This window comes from Dryas octopetala, chromosome 3 (genome assembly GCF_963921425.1).
Source record: "Dryas octopetala chromosome 3, drDryOcto1.1, whole genome shotgun sequence".
Classification (NCBI taxonomy): Eukaryota; Viridiplantae; Streptophyta; class Magnoliopsida; order Rosales; family Rosaceae; genus Dryas; species Dryas octopetala.
Genome location: NC_141368.1, coordinates 19984918 through 20000312, shown reverse-complemented (window position 1 = coordinate 20000312; position 15395 = coordinate 19984918). Strand labels below are relative to the sequence as shown.

Genomic DNA, 15395 nt, shown 5'->3' with positions numbered 1-15395 from the left:
TCTAATCAGTGATGATGTAGTCAACTCTTATTTAATCTAGTGGGCGAGGACTTACTTAGTATTTTTTTTTTGTATAATTTAGTTTGACGATGGCTAAAAAAACAAAAAGAAGAAAGATAATTTCAGTTTCCATTTTTGAAAATCTGAACCCCCACGAAACTTCTTCTTAGTTTCTCAGACCCTTCTTAGTTCTCACACCCACTTGCAACTTCTATAAATAGGGCTACGTCCCAAAGGTCATGGACATACTCTGACACCCCAACCTCTTATCTAAGACTCAAAAATAAGCAAGAAGAAGCTGCCTATTCTATAAACCATGGTCTGCCAGAAGAAGCTGGTCGATGAAGTGTCGGGTTGGCTTAGACTCTATGACGATGGCTCGGTCGACCGCACATGGACTGGACCTCCTCAGGTCCAGTTCATGGTCGAGCCAGTCCCTCCTCACGTTGAATTCATCAACGGAGTTGCCACCCGTGATGTTGTCATTGATGAAACATCCGGCCTTTGTGTACGAATTTACGTACCCGAAATAGACTCCGGAGATGACGAGACTAAGCTACCAATAATCCTTCATTTCCACGGAGGCGGCTTTTGCATTAGCCAAGCCGATTGGTACATGTACTACCAAATGTACACCAAGCTTGCACGCAAAGCCAAAGCCATTTGTGTCTCCGTCTATCTACGGCTTGCACCCGAACACCGTCTCCCAGCTGCAATCCACGACAGCTGCGCCGCTCTCCTCTGGCTCCGCTCGCTGGCTCAAGCGGAGTCATACGAGCCATGGCTAGTGGAACACGCGGACTTTAAGCGCGTGTTCCTTATTGGGGATAGCTCAGGAGGGAACATTGTGCATGAAGTGGCTGCTCGAGCTGGGAAGCTGGACTTGAGTCCGATAAGGCTTTCGGGTGCGATTCCTATCCACCCGGGTTTCGTTCGGGCCAAGAGGAGCAGGTCGGAGTTGGAGCAGCCCGAGTCACCATTGCTTACGCTGGACATGGTGGACAAGTTTCTAAGCTTGGCACTTCCAGTTGGGCGCACCAAAGACCATCCCATAACTTGTCCAATGGGGTCTGGGGCCCCACCTTTGGATACTCTGAAGCTGCCACCATTCCTTCTTTGTGTTGCAGAGAGGGATATGGTTATTGACACTGAAATGGAATATTACGAGGCCATGAAGAAGGCTAAGAAGGATGTGGAGCTTCTGATGAGCCCTGGAATGACTCATAGCTTTTATCTGAACAAGATTGCAGTGGACATGGACCCACAAACGGCTGCCCAAACTGAGGGTCTGATTTCGGGGATCGTAGAGTTTGTGAAGAAGCACTGAAATATTGCTCTAATTAATTACAGTCACTATAGATATGGTTATGGTTATTAATTCCCTCGTTTTGGTTTTAAGTTTCGTTTTCTCAGCACCTGCTCTGTTTTACAATGGTAGAGACCATATAAAAGGCTCTGTAAAAATTTATTTGATGCATGATACCTTAATTTTTACTTATATTATATATTATCTACAGGGTCCCAAATGAATATATTATCATTTTTATATTTATTTATTTTCCACATAGGAAGTGAAGTTACGTATAATTGAATGTGCTCTTTTACCTGAAAATTTTAGGTGCTATGTATTGCCAAACTTGCAACGTAACATTAATAGGTAAGGACCTGGATCCAGTAGGGGTAAACTCTTGTTATATTTTGTGGTTATAAATTGACATTTTTCTATATAACAAGTCAGATATTTTGCAAGAGGACATTAACCCACGTCTCTAATACTCCCAAGTGAAACTTTGAAAAAATACCCATAAATTGTAAGTATATTTTTGTACCCTACAAATTCCATCCCTGATCTAAAGCAACCTTCTAATCCCAGCTTCTTACCCCTTTGAAGGTCCAGCCTAACTCAATTCCGAATTCTGGTTCTGCCACTAGTTGTGATATTGGTTGAGATAGAATTCCCAAAATTAGGCCACGCTAATTGAATTAAGTTGAATATGATTGTGTTAAATGATGAAAGTAACAAGGATATGGAGTTGTTTTATGGGAGTTTACTGGGCCAACGTGGTGAGCCCAAGTCGTCCAAACCCATTTAGTTAATAAGTTTGAAATCCAATCCCAATCACTAATTCAATATGTATGGCCAGGCACGCCAAGGATTTAATCCGCAGTGATGCTACGTAAGGATTCCACGGACACCTCTTCCCCTTCTCCACCCCGCGGTCGCCGGCCAACAGTGGTAGCAACTCCTTCCTCCCCCAACACCCCTCCCTCCGGCACGATGACCAAATGTCGAGCTGTGGGCTTTCAGTCAAGTTACTGCCAATCAAGTGCTTGCAATCTTTCGTCAAGCCAAGCATCTTGATCGACTTGGTCATGGTATATTAGTTGACTATATATACTTTTTTTTTTTTTGGGCAAGAGAAATTTCATTAGATTAAAGTGAAAAATTACAAAGAATTAGCTCAATAAGTGAGATTTGAAAGAAACTAGACAGTATACCTTTTAAAGAGATAAAGAGTACACGGTCCAGTTTCACAAGCCACACTTAGTAAACTCATTCTAACATAAGTTACAAAAATCCAAGGAAACTCCAAAGAAAAAGACATCAAATACCAAATACACCAAAGGCCCAACAAACAAAAGAAAGGCCCAACTAAAAGAAAGACAGAAGACAAAAACAATAGAAAAACCCTAGCCATAAAGGCCGCCGCCGTTGTAACCAAGGAACAACCCCTGCTCAGGAAGACCCACGACAACACCACAGCAAGCCAAGATCCCCAAAACCACCAACATCGCCGAAAAACGACAATCTTAGCTGAAGCCACAACCACTGAAGAACAACGGTAACCAACTGCAAAGAGAAACAACTTGGGAGAATGGGGGGTGAGACACCCTTGTCAAAACGACTCCCATAATCCACTGGGTAAGTGAATTTCACTTTTAACAAGCAGCTGCAAGGATCAGACAAAGAGAACCGAATAGAAATGTTGGGGTAGGAACAGATCAAGGGCTTCACATGAGGGTAAAGGAAATAAAGAAGAAAGGGGAAAAAGAGGGAAGAGGGAAGTGACGGATGTAGAGGAAAGAAAGGGTACCAAATCTATGGTTTCAAAAGGGGTTTGGTTGATGAGGAAAAAGGAGGAAAAACAGATAATGAAATAAAGAAATTTGAGCATAGCTTAGACAGATCACCACAAAATCGGTGAAGAAACTCTCACAAGAAGGAGAGGAAACTCTCAAACAGGAGAGGAAAATGCTCTCACAGAGGAGAGGGAGGCGCAGGTGAGGGAGGCTGCTAAACCTAGAAGAGAGAAGAGAGAGTCGACTCTCATTAGGCGCTGGTACAACTATATATACTTGTTGAGCTGCTAGTAGTCGATCAAGTAGTTGACAATTAATTAAATATGACCTTATATTGTTTGAACTAAGAAATTAAATTTCGAATTTCAAGGATTCAAAAATATGAAAAATTTGAAAGAATTTTCGATTTCGTTGGAAATTTAAACTAAAATCATTAAAACTTTTAACAAAATTTTGATAATTTCGTTTCAGTAATATTTTGAAACCTCAAAAAATGGAAATTTCAAAGAAATTTGGAGGAAATTTTTGAAATTTAATTCTATGGTTTGAACCTACAACAATTTTATTGCTTTGCTTCAATTTGTGGATAAGCATTGGGACATGTAAATGTGTTCCTTTTTTATTTTTTGAAAAAAGTTGAAAAGTATATATTATTTATTGAAAGAACGGGTAAAACATGAAGTATTCTAATACATTGTTGTAAAATGGAAAAATTAGACTGAAGGGCCATTTATACCCATATATTGGTTAAAAGGCCATGTATTGTGCAAAATGACCGTATTATCCATGTATTTTTCTTCAATGACCAAGGGTGTTATGTCCCAAACCGGGGCCTAGAAGAATTGGACGGTTTGGATATGCAACAGCCGCCACATTGACCATTTAGCCCTAGAAAGAATTACCTTGAACTAGTAACTGATTCTAGAACCAAACAATCAATGTTGAGGCTAAGTGTAATTTGAAGTAGGGTTGGATCAGAGTTAGTTAAAATAGTGGTGAGAATAAAAATTACTAAAATTAGAACTGATTTATTCAAAATAAAACCGACCACAAGATTACAGAAAAGTAAAATGTAATCTCTAAAGAAGGAAACTCAAAACAAATTTATGAAATAAATTACAAAATAATATACAAAAAGACTCCTTGATTGCCTATTGCCAAAGTTCATCCTACGCTGCCTCCTCAGCTTAGTTACTCTGCAAAACAAACCGCTACACCGTAAAATGGTGCACCGGGTTACATGAAAACCCAGTAAGCTATAAAACTCATATGGGTGAAACTGACTCACACTCAAACACAATCATACATTTTGCATACAACACAAACAATGCCAATAAAACAGATCATGGCAGTATAACTATTATGCATGTCATCTCAAACAAATACACGCATACCTGGCTTGAAGCAAAAACAATACTTGCAAGTTTGTACAAAATGACAGTGGACAAACACTAACCGGTCTTAAGGTCCTCCTGACATGTATTAGGAACGTCCATACCATACTCTTATGGTCTCATCCTAGCATACTCATAAAAAGTAACCTCACGACTATAAACATGATCGAACCATGGAGAGCCTCAGCTCACTAGGATACCCACCAGTGGTTTAGGAGATCGAACCCAAGGTCAATAAAAACATGACCCCTCATATCAGGTTAGTGGTCCAAACACTCAGAAATTGTCAGTATAATCAATGAATCAAATATCAATTAATATTATGCTCTACCTGTTGCACCCCAAAACAAGTATACATATGACACTTGCCTTAAAAATACCTGAGACCTCAACGTCCGTCGCGAGTGTGTTAAAATTTGATGTACTCTAAAAAAAAGTACATTATGCATCCTAATCTCAGAGTACAAAAGGTTTATGTGTATTCACTTCAAATATTACAACGTCGTTTGAATAAGAATTTATGTGGAATTTCTAAAGTATATCCTAATTCATTTTAACAAGCATACACATTTAACTTTTAATCTAGATGAAGGCTCTAATCCTTAATCCAATTATGAAATTCTTAGCCTAGAGGTCTAAGTTCACATACAAGTGTATCTAGGTGAGATTTCTAAAAGAAATCCTATCCATTTAGAACCAATAACTTAAAAGTTATTAATAACTTAGTTTAATTCTATTTAATAATTAATAGTAATCAACAAGACAAATAAATTCCATTACTAAGGGTGAATTACTAACACATAGATTTATTATGAAAATCCTATCCTAAATACTAAGAGGACAGATAGCCAAGCAAGTGGAGTTTCTAATCCGTAATCCATATTAATTAAAATACTTAATAATTACAAATTTAAAACCATTTCAAAACGTATTATTTTCAAATGGTGAAGTTCAATTAATAAAAATGATAATTTCAGTTTCATAACTTGTTTAATAATTCAATTACAACAAAAAGGGTCAACCAAGCATTTACTGCTCAATTTAGTAAACATAATATCTACGGCAGTCAAACATGCCATAATATTCATTTTCGGTACCACACCGTACCATAAACCAATTTACAAACATGATGTAATTTAGATAATTCAAGAAACATAATTAACGTAATTTAAACAATATGCTCAATCAAATAATCTCAATTAGGCATGTAGCATTTAACAAGTCACTCCAATTAGATTATTTAGTCATGTTCATAGATATGTCTCATTCGTAAACATACGTCTGTATTAAAATACGCAAGTAAAAGGGACAGTGGTTCACCCACCTCAACTCCGAGCAATTACCACTTTTGCTCGTACAACACCACCACGCTTCTGCTACGCTACTCAGACCTTTTTCAGGTAAATGAAGTACCTAATTCAACCTAAAAACAGTTCAGGTTAAAACCAACTTCACGTAAACCAATGACCGTGTAAGGTCTGGCTTAATTGATTCAGAGGTTTGGAACTAGCTCAATTGCTAGGCTTCTTTGAGTTTTTGATCTGACATGACTCCGCTCCCCGAGGCAGACAGTCATGTCAGAGTCTTTTGTTCAGAAACCGGGTAATGACTCAATTCCTAAACCCTATTTTGTTTCTACTTAAGTTCATTTTAAAAGTCTGGAAGTTGATAAGTTAATACCCTACGATGTGCTCAGATAAGTGCATGAGAAATAAGGGGATATCAGGCCCAATGTCCAACGCCTGTTTGCTCATGGACTTGCCTAGACAGCACATCGTTTGGTATTAATATGTCTTCTACAATCCATTGTTAGATTGATTAATTATATGCAAAACCAATCTAAATATGGAAAGAAAGTAACAACATAATTATCCAATTTTATTATTACTTTAGTTGCATGCTACTTAGCACTAACTGGTGTATAGCAATTCCATCATTCAATTTGATATATACATGATTGATTATAGGGAGACTTAGAGTCCAGTTTATTTTATGAGCCTTTCTTAGACCAAGATCTCAAAATCTTCGAGTTAAAACCTAACATGCAGTCTCTACAAAGCCCACTCTACACCCTAATAGGGGAAATACCCTTCAAATCGGGAAAGAACTTTATTATGAATTAAAATAATTTTATTATAAATTAAAAGGACTTTATTATGAATTAAAATGATTTTATTATAAATTAAAAGGACTTTATTATGAATTAAAAGAATTTTCTTATAAATTATTATGAATTAAAATGATTTTTTTATAAATTTTAAAACACCCCTGTCTCCATCTACAAATTATTTTTCTAAAGGACATAAGCCTAATTATCTCTTAATTATATTCTAAAAATCCTAATTTTAATTATAATTAATCATGCGTATATAAATTAAACTTATAACCTTTAAAATGTTAAGAATCTTTACTCGGTTGTAAATCTCTGAAGCTGAGACCTTTTAGGCCATCCACAGTGGTGTAGTGGGTGTGAGAGTAATACAGTGACCTGAAAAGTGATTTTGTGACTGTAGAGTGATAGTCATATGTGCTGAAGCTGCAGTGGTGCTGATAGTAATATATTTGTACCTAATTAAATTAAGCATAATTTAGATTAAGTGATGGATAAAGAATAATTTATAAGTTAAATATTTATAAAAATTATACCATTGGTTTTATTTTAAAAAGATCTGTAATATAAGGTCAATATTAAATATATTTGGATTTATAATTTTACTTACCAAATTATAAATTCTATTTTTTCTCTCCACTAACGGTCTTTCAAGTTGTTTGGTATTTTTTTAATGTTTGAAATGGATAAAAATGGTAAATACAATACAATACAATTCATTGTTTCATTTCACCAACATAAAACAAAAAAAATTAAACACAACACAATTTATTTTATTTCACGTACGAAACAAAACGACAAACACAAACATACTTGGTATCGTGCTTTGACATCACTCACCTAGGTAAAATGAAAACAAATTAACAAATGTGTAAATGGTACAAAAATATTTCAAATTGGTACAAAAATATTTGAATGTAATTAACAAAAAAATTCATCACATCAATTTGGCTTTGCCCGCTAGTGCGTGCTCATTCCGCCGCCAAGATACATTTATGATACTTCGAGGTGGCGAGACCTATCTTTTTGAAGTGTGCTATGGCCGCCCAATTGGTCGCCCATTAGCCACGGCTAGAGGACAATTTCTACAAAATTTATTGTACACTTTGCTCAAAAATCCATGTTTCTTTAACTGGAGCCCATTTTAGAATCTTTAGAGTTTTGCATCCAAGCTACAACTAGAGCCTCTAGCTTCTTCCTCTTTGAACCAATTCTTTCCCTTAGGATTCACCATGATTGAAAAAAATTAAAAGTTTACAACAATTTAGTATGCAAAAGATAGATGAGTGAGTGAAAATGTGGGGTGGGAATGACCAATTTATAGAGAAAATGTTAAACTAGCTGTTATAATTTTTGTGATTTTTTGGAATTTTTTTCGAATTTTTTTCGAAATTTTCTTGAATTTTTATGATTTTTTATTTAAAAATAACATGAAAATATTGTGAGCCATTGGACGAGTAACGACTCAATTTTTGGAGTGCCCAGATGTCGCCACGTGGTGACGCACAACAGCTGCTATAATTAAAAAGAATCGATTATTTCTAACGGTCAACAAATCTGGACCGTGCATAGAGTGCAAGCGAGCTGCAGCGCTGGGCTGTTTCACTCTGACACGTGGGGCCCGGCTGTCGGCCACTTTGTCTGCTTGTCCCGATTTTCCATTAATACCCCCAATATTTCCCATTTTGCCAATCAATCACACTAGCCCAAATTTAAAGCCCAAAGACTTTATTGTCTTTTAGCTACCTCAACTCTCTCTCTCCTGAATTCATTCAGTTCACACACACGTGGGTGGGGCCCACCACCTCTTGCACTCAGCCTCTATTGCTCTCAAATAAACCTGTGGCCACTTTTTACACTCAAATTGGATCATACTCATTTTTTCAGCCCACTAATTGAGTTTTAATACCTATGTTTTGCTCTCACACTCATTCCCACACCGCTGTGGATGACCTTAACTTTAACTAGCTAAGAGATGTTTTCTAAGGCAATATATCTTAAGATCTTGTGTTAGGAGAACACACGAGAAAAATAAAAGGAAACAAAATTTTAGAGAGAGAATGAACTTAGAGGGAGAGAGAGCAAATGTGAGAAATGATGTCAATGAATAGTAGCTGCTGGGGGGTTTATATAGGCCTTGGTGGTGAGAAAATAATGGGCTGAGATGATCTTAGATGAGATCAATGGCTGAGAGGAGTTCTTGGGCGCCAAGCATAAATGGAAGGCCCAGATTTGTGCAAAAATTAGACAAAAAACCAAGATTTGAAGGCTGGAGATGAACCAGGTCAGCGGAAACCCACGGGTCAAGGCACAAGTCACATGTGAGAAGAAACGAGTAAATGAATTGGGCAGAAAGGGGATCCGGGTGCCGGCGTGGGTGACCGGTTCTAGGAAAAACGACACGTAGTTTCTAGCGAACGGTCCAGATCTCGCGTTGTCCGTGTCGCACAAGAACATGGGGACAAAATTAGTGTTGCACAGAAGCTTCCATGCGCCCGGCTCCACGCGAGCGACTTGTTCTATGCAGAACACCCACCGTTGGATCAATCCTAACGTATGGCCCAAATGCTGCCACGTCAGCGATCCAGATTTTCTTTAAAAAATTTAATTTTCCTATTTTATAAAATCAATTTCAACTTAAAAAATTCACCAAAGGTACATCCGGGCTCTGAAAAATATTCTGAAAAATCTTACGGAGTCATGGTGACATGTACTAATTTCTTGTGGCCTCAAAACAAATTTTTGGTCTCAAGAATTTTTACGAAAAATCCAACACCTTAAATAAAAGTTGTGGAAATTCAAAAGAATTAATAAAATCAATAAAAAATCATAAAAAATTAAATAAGCTTTAGAAAATTCTAAAGAAATCACCAAAAATTCAAAATAATTTTCCAAATACATTTTTAAATACGATTGAAAATTTTTGGAATCTCACAAAGGGTTTCTTAATGTGGTCCAGCACATGTCTTATTGATTACCCTTCTATTGCATTACATTATTCTATCATGTTGCTATATTCTTGTTGTCCCAAAAGTTTTTCTAATTAATCCAAAATCTAAAATAAATTGCCTAAGTTCGATCATCTTATATTTTATCATACAATCATAATTCAAATGTGTCATATTTATTTAAATACTCTTCACTGGATAAGGTATCTATGTCTACAATAAGTGCATCTAGAATTTCATCATAATGATTTTCTATTAATTGCTTCTAGGTTATCAATTGCCATATGCATATGTTCTACTTCACTTTCTAAGTCATCAGGTTCTTCTATTTGCTTATAATTAGAAACTCTGACACATGCATCTTCTAGTTAATAGGAGAATTTGAAATGTTTAATAGTTCGTGTACCTACTTGAAATGGATCCTAAAGTTGGTAGATGTAAATGTACTTAAGCCTAAATTAATTAATAAATATACTATATTGTTTTTCTATTTGATGATCTTTGCTATGTAATATATGCTTATAGTCTTTGCTACAAAAATTACAGACTAAAGTGTTATTATCTAGTTAAAGTACTCTATCATAACCTACATTTCTCTAGCTTAGTTGCTAACATTGTTTGAAGATTACTTATATATACTTCTATATTTGCTAAATTAATATGATGAAATCCTATGAGACTATATGCGTCTGCTTTTTGTTTATTATTATACTAGTTTCGAGGGCTAATGGTGTCTGAAATTGTTGCGTTTGAACACTGTGTGGGGTATGGTACAACAAGTATGGAACACCACATGTAGCACCTCAGGCTATAAATGGAGGCCAAATCTCAGGGACTCGCTAACTCATGGACCGATCTTACAATAACAAATTTAACAAATAGAGAGAGACTAATGGCCAGAGAAAAGAAATATGAGGATCATGTCTATCAAGATATTAATATGTTAGGATAATGTTTCCTTATTTTGGAATTGAAGTTAAACTTAAAAAAACATAGAAAGAGAATTTGATGAAAATTTACTAAATATTATTGCTTGAATGCTTAAGTAAACAGAGATTGTTTACAATTACTCTTTTCGCAAGAGAGAAAGAAGTATACTTGTATAGTGCTTTAGAATCTAATTGTCCTTTGTAAAATTGATGTTTTTTTTTTTCTTTCTTTTCTTTGTATCCAAAAGAATGAGAGTACTGTTGACCAATTCCAGCTAGTCTTAACGGGGCTCTTTACCCTCCTTCACGGCTTAGGCTTATCTCAGAAGTTATCTCCTATATTTTATTCAAATTATTTAATTGTACATGATTGAGCAATTTTAGGAATCTTGTCTGGTAGACTTTCTTCACATCCTTCATATTTTTATTTTCACTTCTCTCGATCATCTTAAAAAATGTAATCAAAAATAAAAAAATAGAAATGTTATCAAACGGGTTCCAACATATAAACCGAACCAACACCTCCATTTTAATTTGAAGTTAAAGCATAAATATTGCAATAATTCCCTTTCTTCCAAGTTTCTCAGTATGCACGTACATGACTCTCTTTCAACATGTACATGACTTTTTCTTTTTGGTGGACTGACACGTACATGACTTTGTTTGGGCGTGTTCTTTCTTGCTGTCTAAGGTCAAGTCAATATGCATGAGTTAAGAACTTGGCCTGTTTGAAATATAAATACTTCCTTAATTATATATACCATAAAAGTGTGAAGTTTCGAGTTGACTAAGACGCGTGGATATTGTTAGTCGTCCCTTCAATTTCTCCTCGAATTCCAACGAGCTTCCAAGTATTTCATGAAATTTGGCTTTCCCACCAAAAGTTGTGGTGCAGTGGAGACAAATTTAATTATTTATATTTTGGAGTTAGCTCAAGTAATGAAAAAATGGGAGATATATAATAAGTTAGAATTATAATAGGTTAAAATTCGATTCTGCCAAAAAAAAAAAACACAAATAATTTGGTACTCAAATTAAAAAAAAAAAGTGCAACTAAATTTTTCCGATTTTATTAATTTATTCTGGAATATGTTTTATGTATAAAAATCACACTTAAGTGTTGAGAAGAACTTTCTTGTAACTGTGATATTGATGTGGCACACTACATAGAGAGCAGGGAAATTTGGAATATTGAGATTTGTGACTAACTCTTCTCTCTATGTTATAATGCCACCACTACAAGAAATGTGAGCAAAATCCACTCTCATTGGTGACATAGAATGAGGTGACAATTGGATGATAGAGACTGAAGTGCCTTGATTTTAATAAAAATTGGTGGCAAATGGACAATAGGGACTAAAATTCCCAATTACCACCCCATTTTGTGCCACCAATAAGGGGTGTGCTTTACTTACATTTCTTGTATAGTGCACGTCATTATCACAGTTGCATGAACTATTCTTCTCCTCAAGTATTAATGTTGATTTTTCATAAATTCAAGATATGCAGATTTCACTACATCAGATTTCACAGTTCTTGAGCAAAAATGTTGGGAGAAAAAGTGCAAAATAAAAAACTTGAGAGAAAAAATAGGAAATAAAAATTTGGCTAAATAATTAGCATTACTAATTCCTTACTCTATAAAGATGATGCTTAATTAAAAAAAAAAAAAAAACTAACAAACAAACTACCTGCAGTGTACTATGTTTATACATGATCTCTTAGTTTCTTATCACTTTCTTTTGTTTTTGCTGAGGATAAAAATATATCCATAACCTAAAGCTTATCACTTGTGGTCACTCGACAAAGAGTTGATGGGTCGACAACAAAAAATTTACGTTTTTAATTTTGCAGATTTGTAGTATAATCTAAAATGTTTTACTTTAGGTTAGTACGTACTTAAGTTTAAAAAATTAATATCTGAATATTTTGCTGAAAAATTATTATCATCTCTTACCAAAAGAAAAATAGAAAATTAGGATTAAATACCAAATCTCAATAATTTGTTGGTATAGCATGAAGACTATATAATATTTCAATTGAACTACCAAATTTAAATATAATTTTTTAGATTAGGTCACAAATATATTGACCCTTTTGATTTGAGCCTTTTTCATTTGATATTTTTATCCTTTAGCCCACATATGATAGATGTTAGTTAAAATTTATAAGGTTTTGACAAAATTGTCCTTGAGGCTTTTATATTATCTTAAAAATTTATTAATATAGTTTCAACTTCACATTTAGTTGTGACTGTACGACACTCACAACTTCAAATTTAGTTGTGACTGAACGACAGTCACATCTAAGTTGTAAAACAGTCACAGTTAAGTTGTGACTTAATTGAATTTTTTATAGAAAAATTATACTACAATATAGTATAAATAGAGGTCAAAATAATACATAATATAGTAGTGTGAGTTGTCTCTTTCAATTTACCAAGACAGTCACAGTTAAGTTGTGACTGGATTGATTTTTTTAATACAATATAGTATAAATTAATGTAATATTTGTGATGTAATATTATTTTTATTTTTTTTATGGTAGTGACATGTGATGTAATATTTGTAAATTCTAATACATTTTACTTTATTATTTTGTTTGACTTTTCAACTATTACTTAATCTAAAATGCTATTTAATTTTGGTACTAAACTAAAAAATTATTGTTATTTAGTAATTAAAATCAATAGACCTAAAGAAAAATTATTATTATTTATTATTTAATTCTAATTTTTTTATATTGAAGACAAAAAAGAAAAGGAATACGTACAGAAGGGTAAAACAAAGGGAAAAGACAGATAATTTCACTTTCGATCTTCGGTAAACCGCCTTGAAGCTTCTTCTAATTAGATTCTCACGCGTACCCATTCTTGGTCCTCACGCACTTTAATTTATTGGGTTAAAAGTTCTCACGCGCTTTCAAATTATATATAGAGAGAGGGTCGTCCCAAGGTCATGCACATACTGCCACATACACTTCAACCTCTATACTAAGACTCAAACTTTAGCAAGAGAGTTAAACTATAGTCAATCAACCATGGTCTGCCGATGAACTGCCAGGTTGGCTTAGAATCTATGACGATGGCTCAGTCGATCGCACATGGACTGGACCTTCCGAGGTCGAGTTCATGACTGAGCCGGAACCTCCGCACGAGGAATTCGTGGACGGAGTAGCCACCCATGATGTGGTCGTCAATAAAAAGTCAGGCCTGAAATTACGGATCTACCGACCCGAAGTTAAGCCCGGGGATGAGACCAAGCTACCCATAATTCTTCATTTCCATGGAGGTGGCTTTTGCATTAGCCAAGCCGATTGGTACATGTACTACCACATGTACACCAACCTTGCACGCTCGACCAAAGCCATTTGTGTCTCCGTCTATCTACGGCTCGCACCCGAGCACCGTCTACCGGCTGCAATCAATGATGGTTGCGCTGCCCTTTTCTGGCTTCGCTCGCAGGCTCAAGCCGAGTCATACGAGCCATGGCTTGTGGAACACGCGGACTTTAACCGCGTGTTCCTTATAGGGGATAGCACTGGAGGAAACCTTGTGCATGAAGTGGCTGCTCGAGCTGGGAGGGTGGACTTGAGTCCGCTAAGGTTAGCTGGTGCCATTCCTATTCACCCTTGTTTTGTTAGGGAAGAGAAGAACAGGTCAGAGCCAGAGTCAGCGTTGGACAACTTTCTGAGCTTGTCACTGCCATTTGGGTGCAGCAAGGACCATCCCATTACGTGTCCAATGGGTTCGAGGGCCCCACTGTTGGAAAGTCTGAAGTTGCCACCATTCCTTCTCTGCGTTGCTGAGAGGGACATGATCGTGGACACTGAGATTGAATATTATGAGGCCATGAAGAAGGCTAAGAAGGATGTGGAACTTCTGATTAGCCCTGGAATGACTCATAGCTTTTATCTTAACAAGTTTGCAATTGATAGGGATCCACAAACTGCTGCACAAACCCAGAGTCTAATTTCAAGGATCACCGAGTTTGTCAAGAAGCACTGAAATTCGTTTTTTGTTTTGGTAGAAAGCAATGAAATTCTAGTTAATTAGCGTTATTTTTTTCTTGCATTTGCAACACATTTTTTGTACTGTAATTTTGTTAGGACAATTATTTATACCAAAAAATTTGCCTCCTTATATCCTATACTGTACTGCACCCTCCTATATTTAGTTGGATTTTATTTTAAGGCTCAAAAAAAGAAATGACTTGATAGGGCGGTGCACTTACAAAAAATTAGTGATAGCCCAGTCCATTTTAATGAACCAGAGAGTACGCACTGCTTTTGCTTTTTGTGTTTTACACTATAGTTATTGTCCACTGTGCAACAGTGGCTATTAAAAAATGAATAAAAATGATAGTTTATAGACACACATTTTGTATTTATCTTACATATTTATGTCAAAATTCATATATCAACATAAAACACAAAAAATCAAGCTTATAAAGTCACACCAGTATCATAATTTCAACAGTAACATTGGTTGTTACTATAGAGTTACTGTAGAACAACAACTATTAGCCACGTATAACATCTCCTGATTATTCTGCGCCTCCAATTTGTTTTTGGGTCAATTTCAATGTCTCTTTTTTTAAAACATGGGCTTATTTATCATTAGGTGGACCTTTAAACATTTGGAAACATTAGTTAGGTTGATTTAACATTAAAGGGCTATAATGGACTTATTTATCATTTAATATACTTAAATTATTGTTATATACTCACTATACATGTACTATATTCTTATTGTACTCTACACTAATACCAAGTTAATTTTCTCCCTATACAACACCTTTTATATATCATCCCAAACCCAACAAAACATTGAAGAAGAAAATTGACCCACACACCATGAAGTCAACGCAGACACCTACCCATTCAACGTAGAGGATGTCGACACCAACTAGGGCTATCCATCGGTCGGTTCAGT

The 15395-nt window shown here is 35.5% G+C and overlaps 2 protein-coding genes across 2 annotated transcripts; both read left to right on the top strand.

The window, feature by feature from the left end:
* The first annotated feature begins 269 nt into the window (after positions 1-269).
* LOC147291670 (strigolactones hydrolase CXE15-like) lies at positions 270-1733 on the top strand. The gene has a single exon (XM_086237238.1). It carries the CDS (start codon positions 317-319, stop codon positions 1325-1327), a length of 1011 nt encoding a protein of 336 aa, XP_086093364.1. The 5' UTR covers positions 270-316; the 3' UTR covers positions 1328-1733.
* An 11740-nt stretch (positions 1734-13473) lies between these two features.
* On the top strand, positions 13474-14603 carry LOC147291669 (strigolactones hydrolase CXE15-like). The gene has a single exon (XM_086236830.1). The coding sequence runs from the start codon at positions 13593-13595 to the stop codon at positions 14466-14468; it is 876 nt and encodes a 291-aa protein (XP_086092956.1). The 5' UTR covers positions 13474-13592; the 3' UTR covers positions 14469-14603.
* Positions 14604-15395: the final 792 nt, after the last annotated feature.